The sequence below is a fragment of the Lithobates pipiens genome, unplaced genomic scaffold (genome assembly GCF_037356315.1).
Source record: "Lithobates pipiens isolate NorthernLeopardFrog02 unplaced genomic scaffold, aLitPip1_a1.2 Scaffold_17, whole genome shotgun sequence".
Lineage (NCBI taxonomy): Eukaryota > Metazoa > Chordata > Amphibia > Anura > Ranidae > Lithobates > Lithobates pipiens.
The window spans coordinates 4,960,335-4,983,667 of record NW_027507755.1 but is presented as its reverse complement, the minus strand read 5'-3'; the positions used below and the strand labels follow the sequence as shown (position 1 = coordinate 4,983,667).

At 44.7% G+C, this 23,333-nt stretch overlaps 1 protein-coding gene across 2 annotated transcripts in view; it reads left to right on the top strand.

The window, feature by feature from the left end:
• Positions 1–23,333, top strand: part of PIWIL4 (piwi like RNA-mediated gene silencing 4) — a 524,721-nt gene that overhangs the window by 151,816 nt on the left and 349,572 nt on the right. For both annotated transcript variants that reach the window (XM_077484954.1, XM_077484955.1), the window contains exon 4: positions 1,611–1,736. In XM_077484954.1, the coding sequence (XP_077341080.1) occupies positions 1,611–1,736 (126 nt within the window). The remainder of the gene's footprint in view (positions 1–1,610; positions 1,737–23,333) is intronic.

Genomic DNA, 23,333 nt, shown 5'->3' with positions numbered 1-23,333 from the left:
AATGGGGATGCTTGTACAGGGTCTAAGGGGTTCAAGCAGGTGGTGAGCAGGCTTTACAATGCCTTCTCACCACCTGTCCAATGCTCTCTGAAGAGCAATCTGCCCATGTGAACGACTACTTTTAGTGACACTGGTGTGGCAGTGATTAGAGACACTGTGACTAGTGTGGCTCTGCTCATTGACACTGGATTGGTTTAGCAGTGATCAGGTACACTGAGTGGTGCGGGAGTGAGTAAGGACGCTGACTGGTGCGGGAGTGAGTAAGGACGCTGACTGGTGCGGGAGTGAGTAAGGACGCTGACTGGTGTGGGAGTGAGTAAGGACGCTGACTGGTGTGGGAGTGAGTAAGGACGCTGACTGGTGTGGGAGTGAGTAAGGATGCTGACTGGTGTGGGAGTGAGTAAGGATGCTGACTGGTGTGGGAGTGAGTAAGGACGCTGACTGGTGTGGGAGTGAGTAAGGACGCTGACTGGTGTGGGAGTGAGTAAGGACACTGACTAGTGTTGGAGTAAAGACACTGACTGGTGCGGCGTTTAAGAGAGACACTGATTGTCAGCAGTGGTCTGGTGATATCGTACTGCTGTGTCACTAGAGCTGTGCAGTGTCACTATAGTGACAATGCACTGCCCTGGGGGCGGTGGTCAGATTTTTATTTTTTGTTTATACTGTGGATTTCTGACATAGTCATGACAATCACTTTGCTAACACCATTCTGTTGCATTCAAGCAAGCATTGTTTACTACTGTGATCGGTCATAGCGATCTCATGGTACAGGACCAATTTCATTGCCCTCTATGAAGGGTTCATCATGACCAATCACATTAATCACAGTAGTAAACAATGGCTGCATGCATTAAAACCTTTGTTTACAATTAATACTGTGAATCATAGCGATTACATGGTACAGGGCCAATGACATTGGCTCTGCACTTTTGATCTGTGATCCACTGTGTTCAAGGAATGCAGTGATCAGAGATCAGCGGCTACAGTTAGAGGACATACAGAATGTCCTTCCAGAATGGTGCTTGTCCCATCTGTCGGTTTACAGTGGCCAGGCCGAAAGCGGTGAAAGGAAAAACTTGAGGGTGTATTTGAAAAGAAAACTGTGGGGATGGTACTTCAGGAACTGTGGTTGATAGAAGAAAAAGACTCAATGGCTTGGCTGTACTTCTCCTGTGGATCACAGAAGTGCTGTTCGTTTTGTACTTCTGAGACCCATTTTCAGCAGAGAGCGGACTGAATTCCACTCTCTGCTGACGTCACCAATGTCAGTCCACAGAGTCTGGATCTGCTAGGTACCAGGACTGACACCTGTCTCAGCTTCTCATCGAGCCACGAGAGCCTAAGACAGCGCACTCCGCCCCCTCCACAGCCCATCACTTTAGAGAGCAGGGAGAGAGAAGAGCAGAGAGCTGTGACTGACAGTCTGCAGCTCTCTGCTCACAGAGCTCTGAAAACCGAGTGATCGGCGGTGTGCATTCGCTCAGTTCTTAGCGTGGAGGCGCCGGGGGAAAGATGCATCGGACCCATGCTGCATCCACCTAGGTATTAATAAGAAAAAAAACTCTTTACTTCTCTTTTAACTGTACTAATCTTTATTTCTTTTTCAGGTCAGCTGTCAGCAGGCGATGGCAGAACTGTGCTGGCCGAGAGAGGCCGGCGACATTCCCGCAACCTGCAGGATTTAGGGGTCTACACTCGACAGACTATGGCCCATGTGATCGATCGTAAAACAGGTAAAGATAATGTTTCATGTCATTTGGACTTGGTTGAAATTGTTTTTCTTCATCCGGTTTAAATACTCTCTTAAAATTGGATTTTAGTTATGAACGAATGCTGTATATCTTGTTTGGGAAACTTGCAGTCTCTGCTTGTGCCTTGCTATGACACAAGTCTTTCATTCTTCTGCACTCTCAAAATGTATTTAATTTCAAGAATGAAAAGTAAAATAAAAATAAATATATTGTAACTTGCTATTCCTTAGATGTGATAGACACATTTGTTTTCTTAATCATACTTTTTTTTACTTTATTTTCACCTGGTGATCTTGCCTGGTTTGGACAAGAAATCCCTCCTCCTGTCCTCATCTCCATAACCCAAGAAGGTCTGTAGTCCAAGAAAGAGAAATTGGCAGTGTAGATAGCATTGCTTGCGATTTCAATGCACATCAACAGGTATTTTTGTGTACTTGTAGTATTTTTGAAAGACAAAACATGGAGCAAAGTGCATAAATTGCTGTGAAAGAGTGCCAGGCAAAAGAAGAGCAACTAAATTCATAGGGTAGGGAAGAAACTACAGTACCCAGTAGTTAACCAGTCCTATGATACCAAGAAGTATCAGATACCAGCAGCACATGTAACTCTTCAAGATAGCAAAAGTTTGACTCACTGCCAAAAGGCAAGTATCAGACATTTTGGCTTGCTGGGTGCCTGCAATTTAACTGTTTAACTCTGAAGAGTTTTTTTTTAGTCTCTAGCTGCAAATTGCTTGCTACAGTGTCTCACAAAAGTGAGTACACCCCTCACATTTTTGTAAATATTTTATTACTGGTATATCTTTTCATGTGACAACACTGAATAAATTACACTTTGCTACAATGTAAATTATTGAGTGTACAGCTTGTATAACAGTGTACATTTGCTGTCCCCTCAAAATAACTCAACACACAGCCATAATGTCTAAACCGCTGGCAACAAAAGTGAGTACACTCCTAAGTGAAAATTTCCAAATTGGGGCCAATTAGCAATGAGGTGAGGAGTACAAAGACAAGTTTGTCTTTCCTACAGTCAAGCATGGTGGAGGGGGTGTCATGGTCTGGGGCTGCATGAGTGCGCCAGCACTGGGGAGCTACAGTTCATTGAGGGAACCATGAATGCCAACATGTACTGTGAAATACTGAAGCAGAGCATGACCCCCTCCCTTCAGAGACTGGGCTGCAGGGAAGTATTCCAACATAACGACCTCAAACACACCTCCAAGCCCTTGTACACACGGTCGGAGAGTCCGACAACCAAATCCGTCGGATTTTGTCCGACGGATCTTGTCCGAAACTGTTGCATACACACGGTCGGACAAAGTTGTCGGAAAATCCGATCTTTCAGAACATGATGATGTAATTTCGTTATGATGGGACTACGAATCTCCGACCGTGTGTACAAGGGCCAAGACGACCACTGCCTTGCTAAAGAAGCTGAGGGTAAAGGTGATGGACTGGCCAAGCATGTCTCCAGACCTATACCCTATTGAGCATCGGTGGGGCATCCTCAAACAGAAGGTGGAGGAGCGCCAGGTCTCTAACATCTACCAGCTCCGTCATGGAAGAGTGGAAGAAGACACCAATGGCAACCTGTGAAGCTCTGGTGAACTCCATGCCCAAAAGGGTTAAGGCAGTGCTGGAAAAAAAGGGTGACCACACAAAATATTGACAGTTTTTGCCCAATTTGGACATTTTCACTTAGGGGTGTACTCTCTTTTGTAATCTCACTGCTTTACATTGTAGCAAAGTGTAATTTCTTAAGTGTTATCAGATGAAAGGATATAATAAAATATTTACAAAAATGTGAGGGGTGTACTCATTTTTGTGAGATACTGTATATAAAATGAAAAAATTAAATATGCTGCACAATAATAATAATTATCATTTAATAAAGAGAGATCACATCACAAAAGGATCTAGTGCAACGTTTCGGAGCCATGCAGGACCCCTTCATCAGGCATGTGATGAAAAAAAACGTTTGGGCAAAATTGATGATCCTTGGTGTGGGAAGAATATCTGCATATATCAGTGCATCCCTAGAATAGACACAACCTCCTCTACAGAGTCTGATAGAGAAACATGTACATTTGAGTTTGTTAATCACCTTCTATGGGTGGGGGCAGGGCTCTCTCTCAGGATTGGCTTGCGCCTAGAAAAAATGTCAGAGATGATCCATGCAGATAGCAGAGGAAATAGAGAGCAGACAGAAACAATGCTAAGTGCTATAGATAGTGGCAAGTACATACTGTAGAATTTACATGTCAGAGGTTTACAACCACTTTAATCGTACAGATAACAGGCTGGATATTCATATACCCTGGGTTGTAGGCTGCTACCTTAGACCCCTTTCTCACTGAGGCGTTTTAGCGCTAAAAATAGCACCTGAGAAATGCCTGCCGTGCCTCCCCAGTGCAAAAGCCAGAGTGCTTTCACAATGGGGAGGTGAGCTTGCAGGACATTAGAAAAAGTCCTGCAAGTAGCATCTTTGGGGCGGTTTGTGAGCGGTGCATACAGTGGGCGCCCACAGTTACAATACCGACGGAGGGGGAGATAAGCGGGTCTTCGATCCCCTGTATCGCTGGACCCTGGGACAGGTAAGTGTCTGATTATTAAAAGTCAGCAGCTACAGTATTTTTTTTTTTAAGTGGAACTTCGCTTTAAACCCTCTTTCTGCCCAGACCAATGTTCAGCTTTTAGCACTGTCACTCTTTGAATGACAATTGCACAGCCAAGCAACACCGTACCCAAATTAAATTTTTATTTTTTCCCAAACATAGAGCTTTCTTTTGGTGGTATTTGATCACCGCTGGGTTTTTTATTTTTTGGTAAAAATAATGAAAAGCAAAAAATTATGAAAACAAACCCACAACAGTTTTATATTTTGTTGTAAAATTTTGCAAACAGGTAATTTTTCTCCTTCATTGATGTACACTGATGAGGCTGCACTGATGGGCACTCATAGGTGTCACAGATGGGCACTAATGAGGCAGCAGTGATGAGGCACAACTGGTGGGCACTGATGGGTGGCACTGCTAGGTGGCACTGATGAGGCACCGATTGGCACCACTGGTGGTCATTGATAGGTGTCAGTGATGTGCACTGGTGGGCAATAATTGGTGGCACTGGCAGGTGGCACTGGTGGGCACAGATGAGATGGCTGTGCCTATTCCTCTTCGGGACCGATGTCCCTTTCACTGAAGCCGGTGATTGGCTTTTTTTTGGCTGTTTGAAGAGAAAACAAAAAAAGATTACTGATCTTCTGTTTACATCAAGTGATAAGCTGTCAGTGGCTGACAGTTGATCACGTTGTAAGGGGCCATGATCGGCCCCTTACTCCGATCTGTGATCCCGAGTCTCATTGATTCGGTGATCACAGCGCATGTCCCTCAAGGGGCACGCGGGGAGGATGCAAAGGGCAGGATGTCATATGATGGCCTGCCGGCAAATTAGGGCCGCGCTGTAGCTGTCATTTGGCTATAGCGCAGATGGGAAGGAGGTAACATAGGGGGTTATTTACGAAAGGCAAATCCACTTTGCACTGCAAAGTGCACTTGGAAGTGCAGTCGCTCTAAATCTAAGGGGTAGTCCTGAAATGAGGGGAAGCTCTGCTGGTTTTATCATCCAATCATGTGCAAGCTAAAATTCTGTTTTTTTCCTTGCATGTCCCCCTCGGATCTACAGCGAGTTTACTTCCAAGTGTGTTCAGTGCAAAGTGAATTTTCCTTTAGTAAATAACCCTCATAATGTGCTAGTATGCGATGCATAAAGTGAAAGTAAAATATCCCAGTGCCACTAAATAGATAAAAGCTACACTGCTGCAAGTAAAAATAGATAGTGCAGCGCTGTAAATCTAAACATAAATGTCCAAAATGAGGTGAATTGAATTCATACACAGTAAAGTGACAATGTGATATATATTAAACAACCATATTTGGGCCGATGGCAAATAAAGTGACAATGTGCAAGTGATAAATATACTAGAGTATCACGTTCTCTGGAGCAATGCTCTAATAGGAAAAAAAACTAGAAATGTCCATATCTTCTTGGTGAAAAATAAATAACATGAAATATGTAATAGAATGTCCTTTTCTTCTTTCTAGTGAATAATAAGAAAATGTGCAAAATTCGTGAAATTCCTTCTTCTGTGCCAAGAGTCTATATAAAGTGCATAGAGTGACTTCTTATCTTCGGTTCAGTACGTAGTGTATAGGTGTCCCCTTACCTTACGGCTGTAAGGTAACAGCATATAAGTTTGTCTTTGAGGGCAACGGATATGTTCCCTATGTGTCCAGGTGTCCATCGACCCCTGAATCTGGCGTTTTAAATATGGTGGTATGTGTCTGTTTTTGGAAGCCGACAGCACCCTGCCAGACGTGGCCAGTTCAGCGTGACCTCAGTGGGTGGGTGTTGAGGGTATAAAGGGAAGGAGGGGATGCTCGATAGTGTAGTATGTTAAAAAATAGATTTATTAAAGTTAAAAAGACTAGAGTACTCACATTTCTTTACATGCAAAATACAAAAACAAACAAGAGCAGCGAGCTCGACGATGTCACTTTCAGTGCATTTATGTCCTGGCGCGTGTTCATCGCATTCACGTGACTTCATCAGGGTATGCATACTAGCACTATACAGAAATAAAAAGCCCAGCGGTTTACAACCACTTTAAAAGGTATCACAAAAAAGTACAAAAGTACAGTTTACAAAAGATAACCTGGAGGCCAGCAATAATACAAGAGTTGAGGGACCTCTGCCGTGGAAAGTAAAGATACAATAGTACTGATACACAAATCGACAAAATATAGGTAACTTGAAGTAATTTTAAAGGTTCGTTTTTTTTTAAATGTGTTAAACACGGTCGGAGATTCCAATGGAATGTGTCCTATCGGACCGTTTTGTCGGATAATCCGACTGTGTGTGGGCTCCATCAGACTGTTTCCGTCGGAGTATCTGACGGACCAAGTTTTCCAACTTGTCCGTAAAATTTTCCGACAAAATGCTCCGATTGGACATACTCCGATCATGTGTAGCCTACTCCGACGGACAAAGTGCCACGCATGCTCAGATCAAATTCCTAGACCAAAGCTATTGGCTACTAGCCTGAACGTAGTCCCATCCTAACGAAATAACGTCATCAGGTTATGTACAATCTGATTTTCCGACAACTTTGTCCGACCGTGTGTATGCAACAGTTTCGGACAAAATCCAACGGATTTGGTTGTCAGAATGTCCGAACGTGTGTACAAGGGCATACACGTACCTGCTCTGTGCAAGGGTTTTGCAGAGAGAATCCCCGTTCCCCTTCTTCTGGGGTGCCCCGGCATCGCTCCTGGCCCTTACACTTTTTTTTTTTTACGTAGAATACGTATCGGCCTAAACTTAGGAAAAAAATTTTTTTTTTATATATTTTTTGGGGATATTTATTATAGCAAAAAGTAAAAAATATTGAATTTTTTTGCTCTATTTTTGTTTATAAAGGACGCAAAAAAAGGATGCCAATTTTGTTTGGGAGCCACGTCGCACGACCGCGCAATTGTCAGTTAAAGCGATGCAGTGCCAAATCGCAAAAAGGGGCCTGGTCCTTTGGCTGCAAATTGGTCCGGGGCTTAAGTGGTTAAGGTGTAAAATACTAGAGACAGATATCTGGTATCATAACAAGTATTGAAGAAAAGCTCTTGTCTATTCCTAAGATTCAACTTGAATACTCACAATACCAAACTCCCTAATGGGAGGATGGTCTATGGTCAATGCTTTTGAACACGCCTTCCTGCTTTTGGCTATATAATGTAGCCATATAGCAATAAGGTGATCATACTTTTATACGTGTCATTGTTAAAGGATAGCAATCCTCAATTGGTAATCAGTAGGAACTGTCTATGATAATTGGAAAACAGCTTGGCAATTTAAGCTAATAAGATTTCCTATAGCAGCTAATAAGAGTTCACCATTTATTGCCTGACATGGGAATTGATATCAGTCATAGGCATAGAGTGAAGCTTGATCACATGCATCACATGCATCAAAACATTTAAAAAACATTCAGTGCAAAAACATTTTCTATAGGACATGTATAGAAACGAAATGCAGTTCAGTTGAAACACAACGTACTGTCATCCACACTATACCTTTGAGGGAGGTGAAAATCTACTGACCTGCATTTCAAACGCAGGTAAACATCGCCTCTGTATACGAGCTCTTACAGTGGCTGTGGGTTTTGGTTGTAAAATGGTCAAATCATACCGCAAATACAAACATGCACACACAGAGGTGCATGCAGTATACAATATACAGTACACTGAATGTGAACCCTCAGTCATGTGCACTCCCTCAGATGTAGTTACAGACACACAGGTGCGTGCACAACGAAGGGTCAAAAACGTACATCTCAGTGTAGTAAAACCATTTTAACAAGGGCATATGGATTGTAATTTGAAGATCTGCTATCGTGGTCTCCATTAGAAAGAAGCATAATGTGTTAGTAAAACCCTACGGCTCTAATATTGTAGAATGTTATAGGGTTCATTGGAACATACATTTCTGTAATCATTGGGTGTATAGAGAGCGCACTTTTAAGTTGTTATGGTAGTTCCTTTTCTTTGTGTAGAGTTAGAGTTATGCGTGAGAATTTGCTTCCCCCTTCCTCATTCCCCGGTGAACAGAGCACAGTGGTCTCAGTAATAATGTATAAAAGTAGCACAATAAACGCTTGCTTCCTGCCGTGTGGACTTTATGCAGTCTAGCACCCTGCTGTCTTATCCAATAGCAATGCCATATTGCTTATCTACCTAGAGCTTATCTAAAGTAATGACTGTCAGAACAATTTCCACTCCTCGTCAGTGCCCACAATACTTTATTCCTAAAAGAAATAGAAAATAACAGTTTTACAGTACTCTGCATGTGGCTATGCCAGCTAAAGTTGAGTATACACACACCAAAGTTTGGCCGGTCCAGGTGCCTCAACATCAGCTGTTTAACAGACAACAATGGCTGAAGCACTGATCTGTATATTCTGTGTGTACCCTGCTTTCTGGCTGGGTGTAGACAGGAAATAGTACAATGTTACCGATAACAGGTGTAACTTTTTCACCTATGTTACAAAAACAAATGCTAGCTGCAGTCAGGGCCGCAGATAAGGGGGCCCCATCACTTTAACGGGCAGGGTCCCGGCCAGTAGCCGCATGTTTTCGTAAATCATCCAAAGTGCAGGCACCTTAATTAGAGATGCGCCGAAATTTCATCGGCCGAAACAGATCGGCTGAAAATGGTGTTGTCGGCATTTTGCTCATAGAGAAAAGGGTGCAGATAACCAATCGTTGTGTGTGCGCGGACCCAACCAACCAAACCGTGGGGGGAGATGTTGGCTGTGGGTGCATTGTGTGCTCTCACACTTTGAATAACAATTACTCAGTTATACAACACTGTACCCATATGAAATTTGCATCCTTTTTTTCACACAAATAGATTTTTTTGGGGTGGTATTTAGGCTGGGTTCACAGTGGTACAACAAACGCTCCGACATTGGGAGCTCATATCGCATGACGTGTGAAAATGAACGTTTCCCTATGGGAGCCATCTTAACTGGTCCGCCGCAAGTCAGTCCGACTTTGAAAATGCTCCCTGCACTACTTTGGTCCGACTTTGATCCTACTTCAGCCCACTGAATATCACTGAAGTTGGATCAAAGACGGATCACCATCTTGACTGATCTGACTTTGGCATGCGACTTGTGCTCTGATGATCTTGAAGAGGCACTCCACTCCAAAAAAAACGGCATGGGTTCCCCATCCAAGAGCACACCAGGCCGTTCGATCTGGTATGGATTTTAAGGGTAACCCCAAAATCCATACCAAACCCTTATCCAAGCTCACAGCCTGGCAGGTCAGAAAAGGTGGTGGGGACGAGCGAGCACCCCCTCCCTCCTGAATCGTACCAGACCACATGCCCTCAACATGGGGGGGGGGGGGGGGGTGTGTGTTCCCTGACTGTTCTATCTGTAGGGGGAGGGGACTGACTAGAGGGGATGACAGATCGCGGTTCCTACCTATTAGGAACTTACGATCTGTCTCTCCTCACAGAACAGGGATTTGTGTGTTTACACACACACGTCTCTGTTCTGCCTTTTGTGCCCGCGACCATTGGCCACAAGCATCGGCACCCCCGCAGTGCAGCATGCGCGTGCCTCTGGCAGTGCCCGCACGCCTGCTATCCCGCTTAAAGGAGCCGACGTATAGCTACGATGGCTTGCTGGAATGTGCCAACCTAGTAGAATGATGGAGGCTGGTCGGCAAGTGGTTAAGGACTGAGTCTCTTTCTGAGATTTGTTGTTTACAAGTTAAAAACATTATTTTTTTTGCTAGAAAATTACTTTGAACTCCCGAACATTATAAATATAATTTTTCTAATACCCTAGAGAATAAAATGACGGTCGTTGCAATACTTTGTCACACCGTATTTGCGCAGAGGTCTTACAAGCACACTTTTTTTGGAAAAAAAATGAAAATTCCTATCAAAATACTTACCGTAATTTTCCTTTCCTGATGGACTCCATGGCAGCAACGTGTGGGTTAAGTCCCGCCTCCACTACCCTATAGGACACCACTCCCATAAATCTTTGCTCCCTGGCCGTGTTCGGTAACTAGCCTACTCCAGCCATTTGGGAGGGAACTCCTGCTGCCATGGAGTCCATCAGGAAAGGATAATTACGGTAAGTATTTTGATAGGAATTTTCCATTTTCCTGACAGACTCCATGGCAGCAACGTGTGGGAAATAACTCGCCAAACACACCCAGGTGGTCAAAATGCTGAACAAAAGATTTATTTAACACTGTCAGCCGACAGGACTTTCAAACCAAAATCAACAGAGGATAAAGATGCTGGCTCAACACAATAGTGAGACATAAAGGTATGAATTGAAGACCAGGAAGCCGCTCTGCAGATTACATCAGGCGCAACATGACGCGAAGCCGCTCATCAGGTTGAGAGACTTCTGGTAGAATGAGCTGTAACCGCCTCAGGAGGAGCCAAGCCCTTCTCTCTGTAAGCCCATTGGATTGCCTGGACCACCCAAGCAGCGATGGATCTAACGGAGGCCTTAGCGCCTTTATTTTTCCCGTTAAATAACACGAAGAGGAAGTCAGATTGACGAAAAGAAGCTGTAACATCCAGATATTGTTTTAGAGTAACTCCCAAATCGAGTGGATGTGGATCCGGACTTCCATCAGAATTGAAGGTAGGAAGAGTGATTGCCTGGTTTTCATGGAAAACAGAGGTAACCTTGGGATTTGTCCCCAAAATCGGAATTAGGACTACCCTATCTGGAAAGAAGGTGAGAAAAGGTTCCTTTGCACCTAGAGACTGAATTTCGGAGATTCTCTTCGCCGAAGTTATGGCTACCAGAAAAGAGGTTTTAAGGCTTAATTCCCTGATTGAGAGCGTTTTGTCAAGTTGAGAGAAGAAATCTAGAACCAATGGAAGGTCCCATTTGGGGAATCTAGGCTTCCTTTGTGGCCTAAGCCTGACTGCTCCTTTGAAAAATTGTTGGACCAAGGGATGATTGGCCCATGCGACTCCAGAAAAAGCTGAAATTGCTGATACCTGGACCCGGAGAGAACTAACCGAAAGGCAGATATCCAATCCTGATTGTAAAAAGCTTAAAACGTCCCGGACTGTCAGGGTATTACAGGAACTGGACCTTGAAGACAAGTGATCTGTAAACTTCGCCCAAATTCTCGCATATACCCGGTTGGTACTACTTCTTCGTGCACTAAGAAGAGTGGGAATGACTTCTTCAGGACAGTCTAAAGCCTTCAACCGTCCCCTTTCAAAAACCAAGCCTTTAGGCGCAGGTGATCCGGGTAAGGATGAAATCTCGACCCTTGAGACAGAATGTCTGGTCTGGATGGTAAAGGAATTGGATCCCTGACACTGAGGAGCATCAGAAGCGGAAACCAAGGTCTGTTGGGCCAATAAGGGATTATGGCTATCACTTCTGCTGTCTCTGACCTGAGTCTCCTCAGGAACTGATGAATGATAGGAGTTGGTGGAAAGGCATAGGCCCTGTGGAACCACCATTTCTCCGTCAAGGCATCCTCCCCGTAGGTTTGAGGATCCCTGTACCTTGATTAGTACTTCTCCAGTTTTTTGTTGCAGGGGGAGGCAAACAGGTCGACTTCCGGGGAGAGCCCCATCGTCAGGATCCAGTTGAACACTTCCTCGTGAAGAGACCACTCGTTGTTGTCCAGAAGTATCCGGGAAAGAAAGTCTGCCTGAACGTTCTGAATCCCCGGAACATAAGTTGCTGTCAGATCCTTCAGGTTCCTCTGAGCCCAGGTCATGATCGGTTCCACCTCCTGGAGAAGGGATAGACTTCGGGTACCCCCTTGCCTTCTTATGTACGCTACTGCTGTGGTATTGTCTAGCCTGAGTAAGACCGAGGCTCCTGTAATCAGATGCCGAAAGGCTAGCAGAGCTTGAAAGGCTGCCCTTAACTCCAGGATGTTTGACGCTGTCCTTCTGGAGGGGAGAATCCAGGTGCCCTGAGCCACTTCCGCCAGACAGTGGGCGCCCCAGCCTCTGTTGCTGGCATCCGTTGTTATGGTGACCCATGAGATGGGGAGAATGGAATGGCAGTTGCAGAGATTTTCCCTTTGGAGCCACCACGGAAGGGAATTCCTCATGGATAGGGTGATCCGAATCAGCTGGGTTTTGTTGCCTGACCATTGATGAAGGAAACCCTTCTGAAAGGGCCTCATCCTCCACTGTGCCCACCTCACCATCGGAATTGTCGCTACCATAGTGCCTATAATTTTCAAGCACTGGAGAGCCTGGAGATGACAGACAGAGAGGGCTGGACGGATTCTGTCCCTGACCACTGACAACTTCTCTTCTGGTAATGAGATGGTGCCTCTGACAGTGTTGAATAAGGCCCCTAAGAACACCAGCCTCTGAGATGGGTCCAGCTGGCTCTTCTCCAAGTTCAAGATCCACCGAACTCCTGTAGGGTGGAGATGACCTGCTCTCTGTGTACCAGAAGTTGATCCTTGTCTTGAGCCAACAACAGAAGGTCGTCTAGGTAGTGATGTAGACGAATCCCTTTGGTTCTCAGAAGAGCCACCACTGCCAACAGTACTTTTGAAAATACACGAGGAGAAGTTGATAGCCCGAAGGGAAGGCATGTGAATTGAAAATGGCTTTCGCCCACTGAGAAGCGGAGATACTACTGGTAATTTTCTGCAACTGGGACATGAATATAGGCGTCCTTGAGGTCTATGGAGACCATCCAGTCCCCTGGTTGAACAGATTGTTGAATTGTGGATAATGTCTCCATCTTGAATTTTTCTTTTTTGATAAAACTGTTCAAGTGAGTTAGATCTATGACTGGCCTCCAGGCCCGCTCTTTTTCTGGACCATAAATAGAGGTGAGTAGATTCCCATGCCTCGCTGAATGGCTGGAACATGGATAACGGCGCCTTGAGCCAACAAAGATTCCACGTAGGCTAGAAGAATTAGCCTTTTTTCGTCTGAATCCGGAAGAGAGGTGGGGACCCATCTGAGCCTGGGAGATTCCTTGAAGGTCCAAACATGACCTGAGGAGACAGTCTTGACGGTCCAGAAGTCTTGGATCGAGGCCGCCCAGACATGGCGAAAGTGGAAAAGACGAGCCCCCACCTGCCCTGTCTGAGCGGACCCAACCTCAAAAGGATTTAGTCGGTTCCCTCTCTCCCTTCAAACCACTTTTTGTAGATTTTTTAAAAGAGGATTGTCTTGATTTCCAGGACCTTGAAATTTCACGGCCCGGTCTGTAACTGCGAGCTTCCCTAGCTCGTTCCTGGTACTGTCTCTTTGGAAAAGACCTTCTCTGGGCTTGCAAATGCCGGTCCTGGGGAAGGAACCCCGACTTCCCACCAGTGGCTCGGGTAATAGCCTCATCCAACTTATTGCCGAAAAGGGAGCACCCCTCAAAGGGGATACGGCACCATACTTGTTTTGAGTCTGGGTCCGCCAGAGCCCATTTGGCCGTAACAGAAGAAAGCATCACCCGAGCCACCAGGCGTATGATGTCGATAGAGGCCTCCCCAAGAAAGGCGGAGGTCAGCCTAAGTTCTTGGATAGGCGAGCTCTTAGCCGTATCTTCAGAGATATTTCTAAGCGTCTCATCTACACTATCTGTCCATATCTCCATTGCTTTGGACATAGCGGCCAGAGCTAACGCTGGCTTACAGGCCATTCCTACTGTGAGATACACTCTCTTCAAATCAGCATCAATCCGTCTGTCCAGAACATCCTTAAAAGAAACAGTATCCTCTAAGGGAAGTGTCATGTTTCACTGGCCTCATGACTGCTGCGTCTACCAACGGCGCTGACTCCAAATGCTTCACCTCTTCTTCATTGAAAGGATAGAGTGTTAGGTTCCTGGTGATGAGCCCGACTTGATGGAAGAAGACTTCTCTTACAGCTCTGGTTCAGGGACCACTGGAATGGAGACAGTGGCCCCGTGAGCGCAGCGGGGTAGGAGTGTCTGACTGGAAGCAGCGGCTGGTTACTTCTGGATGCTGGAACTGCAGAGAAGTTGGTAGACAGGCAGGCAGCGATCAGCAGGCAAGGCAGTGGCAGCAAGGACCGGGTGCAGCACACTTGAACAGCAGAAGAATAGTCAGGCGGGCCGGGTCACAATGGATAAGCAAACAGGTAAGTACAGTAGGCAGAAGAGAAGTGCAGGCAGGCAGAGGTTCGGCAACAGAGGTACAGTCCAAAGCAAGGTCAGGCAGGCCGGGATCAGAGCAGGAGAGGTCAGCGAGGTCAGACGGTAGCCGGGTCAGATATCACAACAGCAGGCAGATAGCAGGTAGTTTGGGTACAGAGCTGCAGACAAACAGCACCGAGTAGATGCAGCAGCCTCCTTTAAATAGGCCCACTGGCGCCAAACCGCGCTAGCACGCGCACGGCGCACGCGAACCGCACGCGAACGTCGCAAACGCGTACGCGCACATCGTGAACGCGCACCTGCGCATCCGCCCATTCTGTGCGGGAGAAACCCTGACATAGAGTTTCGAAACCTTAGAATTGGAATTTTTCTTCTCCACCTTGCCCCATTCATCTGTGATAATCTCACCTAGCTCAGAGATAAAAGGAAAATTAATCCGTTCCTTCTTTAATTGCTTAAAGAATTTTCTCTGTTTGGAAGGAGCAGCCACAGAATCTTCCCAGTTCAGTGTCTCTCTAACAGCTCTGACCAGAGGAGGAAGTAGAGCGAAATCAACACCCACACAGGGATCACTTTCATCGGAGTCGCTGTCAGATATGGCAGCTGAGGGGTGGCTATGCGCAGAGGATTCCCAAGTATCCTGCAGCTGAGTCTCCCTTCCTGGAGAAAGTGACGGCTCTGCCGGGGGAACATAGGACTGGCCCTCAATATTTCTGAGGGACTCCTTAACAACTTTTTCCACCAGGGTTTTAAGTTGTTGATCCGTGTCACCCCTTTCATTGGAAGCCTTGGCATAGCAAGGATCGTACAAAGATTTTCCTGCCCGGTACAAGAGCTCTGCACCCCCAGCAGGCACTAGCTGAGTGACTAGATTGAGTCCTCGAGGAATGCGACCGTTCCTCACTACGGTGTCCTGATCTTGAGGAGGAACCATAATGTTTTGATTTGGAAGAGGAGTGCCGGTGATGCGACTTGGAAGAGTCGCTCCCTCTGTGAGAGCTGCGATGCTGTTCTGACCTGGAAGGGCTGAAACAGGAACAAGACAAGAACCACAAGAGACAAGATATCAGGACAGAGCTAACAGATATATACCCCTCCCCCACCAGACCTTCAGGTGATCCTTAAAAATACCTTTTATGAGAGGGCTGGCCACAGATAGGCGGTAGAGAATCCATGTCCTCAGCGATATCCATACGCGCTGAAATGATGACAAGGGATCAGTGCAAGGGACAGGGAAGGGATAGCCACCCTGTCCCAGATTGCCACTTACCAATAGATGCAACACAGAGGCAGGGGGAAGTCACCGCAACAGCCCGCAAGCATTCCCAAAGCTTGCAGACTAATTCCCCGTTTAAATAGCCCGCCCCTGTGATGTCACCGCCGTGTCTGTGCTCATGCGCGAAATAGCAGCAATTTGCCGCTATCGCGAATGCACGAAACCAAGCCTCGATCTCAAACCGCACTCGCGCACGTGCAGTACGGCCGAGAACGCAAACCCGGAAGTAGAACGGTGGCTGGAACGCGGAAGAACCAGCCGCCATGCCTGCACATACAAACAAACAGAAAAAACGAGGACAGATAAAAGATACACAAACTGCTGCCATAATGAACTATAGAACCTCTCACCACTCCCACCACGATCGATCACTCGGCCAAAGGTAAGGTAAGATGACACCGGACTTTCCAGGGGGGAAAACAGGTCACCTGCTAATAGCTGGCTATCCGACCAATGCGCAGCCTGCCTGCCAGTGGCCAGGACATGGGCTTCTTCACAGCGCCTCTTCCACTGCCCACTCCATACCCTGCTAATAGCTAGGGCTTAGCGGAGTAATGCGACTTTCCAGACCCAGAATCGCAGACCAGCCGATCTCGATCGTGGGGATGATAGACCACCTCTGGGTCCTTCTGAGGAGGACAAAAAAAGAACACGGGCAGGGAGCAAAGATTTATGGGAGTAGTGTCCTATAGGGTAGTGGAGGCGGGACTTAACCCACACGTTGCTGCCATGGAGTTTGTCAGGAAATACTTTTTTTAATAAAAAATAAAACAATAGTTAGCCCAATTTTTTATTTTTTTTATATTGTGAAAAATAATGTTACGTCGAGTAAATTGATACCCCATGTCACGCTTCAAAATTGCGCCCGCTCGTGGAATGGCGACAAACTTTTATCCTTAAAAATCTCCATAGGCGACGGTAAAAAAAATTCTACAAGTTGCATGTTTAGTTATAGAGGAGGTCTAGGGCTATAATTATTACTCTTGCTCTACCGATCGCAGCGATAACTCACGTGTGGTTTGAACACTGTTTTCATATGTGGCACTGCTTACAAATATGTTCGCTTCTGCGCCCGAGCGCGTCAGGACAGGATGCGTTTACATTTTTTTTCTTCATATTTATTTTACTTTTTATTTTTTATTTTTACACTGTTCTTTAAAAAAAAAAAAAAAATTGTGTCACTTTTATTCCTATTACAAGGTGTGTAAACATCCCTTGTAATAGAAAAAAAAAGCATGACGGGACCTTATAAATATGAGATCTGGGGTCAAAAAAAACCTTGGATCTCATACTGAAATTAAAATGCAATAAACAAAATATTAAATGTCATAAGAAAAAAAAAAAAAATCCCTTTAAAGTGGTTGTAAACCCTTACAACACACTTTGACTTACAGGTAAACCTAGATTAAGGCTTACCTGTAGGTCCGAAATATCTCCTAAACCTATACGGTTTAGGAGATATTTGCCCAAAGACAGGCACACTGAGCGCGGAATCGTCAACGACGAAGATGCTACGCGTGTTGGCTCCCACGCGCATGCGCGGGCGTGACGTCATCACGGCTTCGCCGAATGACAGCGGCGGAGCTGCGAGACCCCACCGAGAAGATGGATGCGCCGGACTACATGGGACAGCGGTAACTTCGCTGGCTCCTGTGTCAGGTAAGTGACACATAATGGATTACTATGCGATGCAAGGGGCGACGACGACCCTTCTCCCACCCCCGATAAAAGTGATCTTGCAGCAAATCCGCTGCAGAGACCACACTTATCTGAAACTGGACCATTCACTGAAGAAGAGGATACCGGAGGTATGGTAGCTAGACATATGTACCGACATGTATCGGTTGTGGTTAAGGCTGCATCTAATTTGCATGACAGGAGATTGTGACCGGCTCTCTATGGAGCCGGTTCTCATATCTGTTGTGGCTGCGGAGCGCCTTGCACAGGAACGCTGTGCATCTTTAGCTCTGTTTCAGGGCTGAATGCAAAATAATGGCCCTGATTCATCCCTGAAACAGAGAACAGGGATGTACCGGTCCCCTGCTGCGAGCTGCATTCATCGGAGGCGTGAACCCAGCCTAAAGACGAATTCCGGTCAGCATGTGAGAGCAATAATTGAGCTACCTATGCTGTCCAGGAACTATGCTTACATTTAGTTTAAGACAGAAAGAATCGTGTTTGAAAGTTGTAAGAAATTTCTTAGTACTGGCACTTGTTTTTCAGTCATTAAACATGTTTGACACAGTAAAAAGGGGTGTTTCCCTCCTGTCCAGTGCGTACATTTCAGGATCACCAGATTATGTACAATAGGGAATTGGGGCAGACTAGTTCACTACAGCAGCATGTCAAAGTTTAATTTGCAGGCTTGACTGGTGTATACTATACTGTATGAGTATACTACTGTATCTATTAACACCAACATGTTATAAATACGGATGCCAGTTTACTGGGCGATACATTTCAGTTTACTCTTACGTACATAATTGAAAAGTCAAGGATTCAAAATAAAAACATTTGTTCAAGTCCATTACACGGCTCCTCAATTATGCATACAAAGAGCTAAACAGGAAAGAGAGTCACCTCTTTAGCTGTGATTCAGTGTGGGTAATTAAAAATTGATGGTTAAATAAAACTGTCATAATGCATTATCATTGTTAATATTTTATTGTCTCTAAATGTTTCTCATATTTCACAAAGCAGTGGAACACGGTATAAACATGGTGCTGAATACGCAGACCAACAAAATAAACACGTAAACAGAACTGTTTTCATATGAAAAGCGTTCATAAAATGATGTGTTCAGCTCAGATGGGATTTGCAGCAAATGTAGTATAAATTTGTGTTTTATATACACTAGGGGAAAATAATGAACTGATGGAGAAGGGAAAACTCTCATTGAGAAAGCTACAGTGTGTAAATGAGATCAAGGCCGTCCATCTGCATTAATCATTTTCTTGCAACAACGGCAGTTTCTTTCCCTTTTTCATTTGAGTTCTGTTTGATTGACCTGCTATTGCTTGCACAGCTTGTGATGCTGATAGTGCCAGAAACAGAGTGGTCAGAGAGGGACAGTGGCAATGGCATGGGAATCAAGGCTTAGCTTCCTATAGCTTCTCTACCCAGTCATTAATTTTCAAAAATTTGCCTCATTAATCGCCAAAAATATACATTTGTTGGCCACTTTTTTAGGCCGTTTACCCTAGCTTATGAAACTAGCCCTATAGGTAGACCTTAAATATAGTTGAAGCCAGGTGAGGGAAAACGGTAAATTTCCTATCAAATACTTACCGTCATTTTCCTTTCCTGATAGACTCCATGGCAGCATATGTGTGGGTTAACCCCGCTTCCACTCCTCCCCAATAGGACCCCTCTCCCATAAATCTTTGCTCCAGGCCAGCGGTCGTTTTCTGTAACTAGCCTATTCCAGACATTTGGGAGGGAACTCCTGCTGCCATAGTGTCAGTCAGGAAAGGAAAATTACGGTAAGTATTTGATAGGAAATGTTCTGTTTTCCTGACAGACTCCATGGCAGCATACGTGTGGGAAATATCTCGCCACACACACCCAGGTGGGCAAAATATTGAGCAAAGAAAAAGTTTAACACTTTCAACCAGAATTAAGTGAAGATAGGGCAGCTGGTTCAACACAGTAATGGGACGTAAACGTGCTGATAGAAGACCAGAAAGCCACCCTGAAAATTACTTCGGGAGCTACATGACACAAAGCGAAAGCTGTAGACCCACTCCTGGTCAAGTGAGCAGACACTACCTCCAAAGGAGCCAAGCCCTTGGCTCTGTGAGCCTGTTTGATGACCTAGGCAATCCATGTTTGATGTGATGTAGGTAAAGACAGCACAAGCCATTACTGTACAGAGCCCATGTTCAGCACAAGCCATTACTGTACAGAAGCCACGTTCATTGAATAATAAACAGCAGGAACAGAAAACGCCACAGAGGAAGTGATTACAGAGATGCACCATAGAGTTGCATTTAAAAACACAACATCCATGACAATTCGTGCCACAATCACCCAGGATGAGGCACATTTCTCTGTCCTTTTCTGGCGAAAGAATGAATTGGCATTCTGAAGCCTGAATGAAGCTGTAGCTTGTGGATATGACTTTAAAATATCTGAGGGATTCCTAAGATTGAAGGAAGGCACTGCTGGAATTCAAATCAGGATTCCCTGTTTACTAGAAATACGCTTTAACCAACTTTCTCCCACACAAGACAGTTCTCCATGACCAGTGAGCCAATCTCTAAGGCTTTTTATGCCAACGTGATAACCGGGTAAAGGCAGACTTGATAGGGAGGTCTCTAATGGGGACAGTCCTAGAACACTCCGCTCCAATTACAGAGGGGGGGATTGAGAAGAAGAGGGAGCCTCCGTCTCAATTGGAAAACCTCCGCTTAATCCAAGGTCTGAGCCTAGCTGCTTCCTTGAAGAATTGTTGGACAGGAAAGATGCCTAGACTGGAAAACACCTGTGAGGGTCGATAAAGGTGATACTTGAACTCTGAGGGAGCTGACCGATAGACCCAGAACTAAATCGGACTGGAGGAAGCCTAGAATATCTAAAACTTCTGTCAGCAGCAGACATGTATTGAACAACTTTAACCAGATACTCGCGTCAACTTTGTCTGCATTCATTCTTCTAGTATTCAAGAAAGCAGAGATGACTCTGGAAGAGCAGCTGAGGACCTCCAATCTCGAGAACCGTCAGACTGGGGTTTCAGAAGCTGAACTGTGCTAGCAAGGGAAACCTAATTGGCCAATAAGGCATCACTGCCACTAACACCACAACCTCCATTCGGAGTCTTCGTAGAAAACCAGAGGTTACAGTTACATAGTAGGTCCATCAAGTCCAACCTATGTGTGTGATTATATTGAAAAAAATAAAAATATTGCGTGCCTAACAGAATTAATTAAAGCTAGAAATGAACATATAATCAGCAGCTAATATATGGAATACACACATATAACATCAGAAAAAAGGAAAAAATAGTGAAACCACTAGTGGTGAACCAGTGCTAAATAAATATATATAAAAAGTATATGACGACATGGATTAAATAATTAAATGAAAAAAAACCAAAGGAATGTGATAACAAAGAATTGAAAGTGGGTGTGAGACTTAATGAAAAAATCAAATATCAAATAAAGTCCAAATTATCAACTATCACGTAATGTGAATAAATGTGCAATCGTCACCAATGAGTGCTGATCACCGTGAGAAATAAATGCTTACCAGAGGCAAGCAAAAAACAGCTTGCGGCTAAACACCCAGCCAGGGCCTTGTCTTAGGGCAGGGGTGTCCAAACTTTTTTCAAAGAGGGCCGGATTTCATAAAGTGAACATCCATAAAGGCCGACCATTTTGCCTGACTTTTTTTTGAACCGTTAAAATTAAATGCAAATTACATTTTTAACCAAAGTTTATTGCAAACGGCATACTTTTCATTTCGTCACATGGATGACAAATCTAAACAGGTGTTAAATCACTCTGCCTTTCATATATGAAGGCCGGATGAAAAAAAAAATCCAGGAAACTGAAATATATGTCAGGAACATGCTAAAGTACATTAATAAAGGCTGTCTGTTAACTTTTAAGCTAAAAAAAAAAAAATATGAACAGGAACATAAAACCAAGTGTCCATCTTGTGAAATATAGTCATAACTGATTTAGACCAACTGATACTGAGATTTTACATTAATCTGAATTGAAAAAGAAAACTTGTCTGCATTAATGTGAAGGGTGAAACTGAGATCTGGACTGCAGCACATAGGCCAGGTCTGGGTCAAAGGCAGTGGTTTTGATGCGCAAAATGTCCCGCAGGTGAGAGTCACTTAGTCTTGTCCTCACGCGGTTCTTGTTAAAGTTCATAACAGAGAAGGTCTTCTCACATATATATGTTGAGCCAAACAAGCTCAGTATTTTCTTAGCCAATGTTGGAATCTCTTGAAACCGGCTTTTATCCAGTTGGCGGTAAAAGTTCACAAGAGAGAGTTGTTGGTGACGACTGCGTAACTCGCTGTCACAATGCAGCTCAATGAGCTCAAGCTGCAGCTGATCTGGAGCATCATCGGGGTCAACAGAGAATGGAGAGGAGAAAAGGCTGATCTCCTTTTCAATAGCTGCAAAATCCTGAAAGCGCCGTTTAAACTCCCCAGCCAGAGATGTGATGTCTGCTGCATATCTGCTCATTTGTGCACTGATATTGTCCTGTAGAAAACTGGTCATTATTTCCTGCAAGGCTGAAAAATGTATAAGATTGGGTTGTGCTTGTGACAACTGCCTTATGAAAAGTTGCAGCTTTGTTCCAAAGGCTGTGAGGTGTGAATAAAGCTGGTTCTTCGCTGCATCTTTCCCCTGAAGACTCGTGTTCAGGACATTCAGATGCTTGGTTATGTCAACTAGAAACCCCAAATCGGCCAGCCACATCGGATCAGATAGTTCTCGCATCGGTTGTCCCTTTGTTTCCAAGAATTCTTCAATTTCCTTTTTGAGAGAGTAGAAACGCTGCAGTGCAGACCCCCGACTGAGCCATCTTACATCGTTGTAATAGAAAACATCTTCGTATTCAGCCTGGATGTCCAGTAGAAACTGTTTAAACTGGCGGTGGCACAGGGCTTTAGAGCGAATAAAATTAATAGTCTTCACCACTGATTTCATAACATATTTGAGATGTTTAGCACAGAGAACTTGTTGATGAATGATACAGTGGAGTTTAATAGCTTTGCCTCCTTCTTCAATCACCTTGTTACAGATTAGGGTTGCTAATCCACTTCTCTCACCAGCCATGGCAGGTGCCCGTCAGTAATAATCCCAGTAACTTTGTTCCAAGGCAGTTTCATGTCATTTATGATGGAACTAACAGAAACAAACAAATCTTTTCCTCTTGTTTGGTCCGTAAGGCTCTGGAGGTCAAGTAGCTCTTCAGTCACATTAATTTCATCGTCCACCCCTCTCATAAAAATCAGCAACTGAGCCGTGTCAGATAGGTCCGTGCTTTCATCACAGGATATTGAAAAGAAGTCAAAATCCGCTCCTTTGGATGTCACCTGTCTCTTAATATCTGATGAAATCTCTTTAATTCTCCGTGCTACAGTGTTACGAGCCAGGCAAATGTTGGCAAACTCTTGCTTCTTCTCGGGACAGATATTCTCCACCATTTTCATAAAGCATTTTTTTATGAAGTCACCCTCAGCATAAGATTTGCAATTTTTAGCAATTAACGTTGCCACCTCATAGCTTGCCTTTGTGGCATTTTCATTTGACTCACGGGCTCTTGTGAAAAATCGCTGTTGCGACATTAAAACAGCTTCAAGTTGCTTCAACTTTTCACTGCGGTCGCGCCCTGTTAGCTTGTCGTATGTGCTATGTCGCGACTGGTAGTGCCTCTTGACATTAAATTCCTTATAAACAACCACAGTCTCTTGGCATATCAGACAAACACAGTGATTTCGTATTTCAGTGAAGAAATATTCCACTTTCCACTTGTCCTGGAAGCGGCAGCCCTCACTGTCAACTTTCCTTCTCTTGTTTACAGTCACCATTTTAGAAATTGACCAGAAGGGGAAATGATTATGTGAGCGCAGTGTC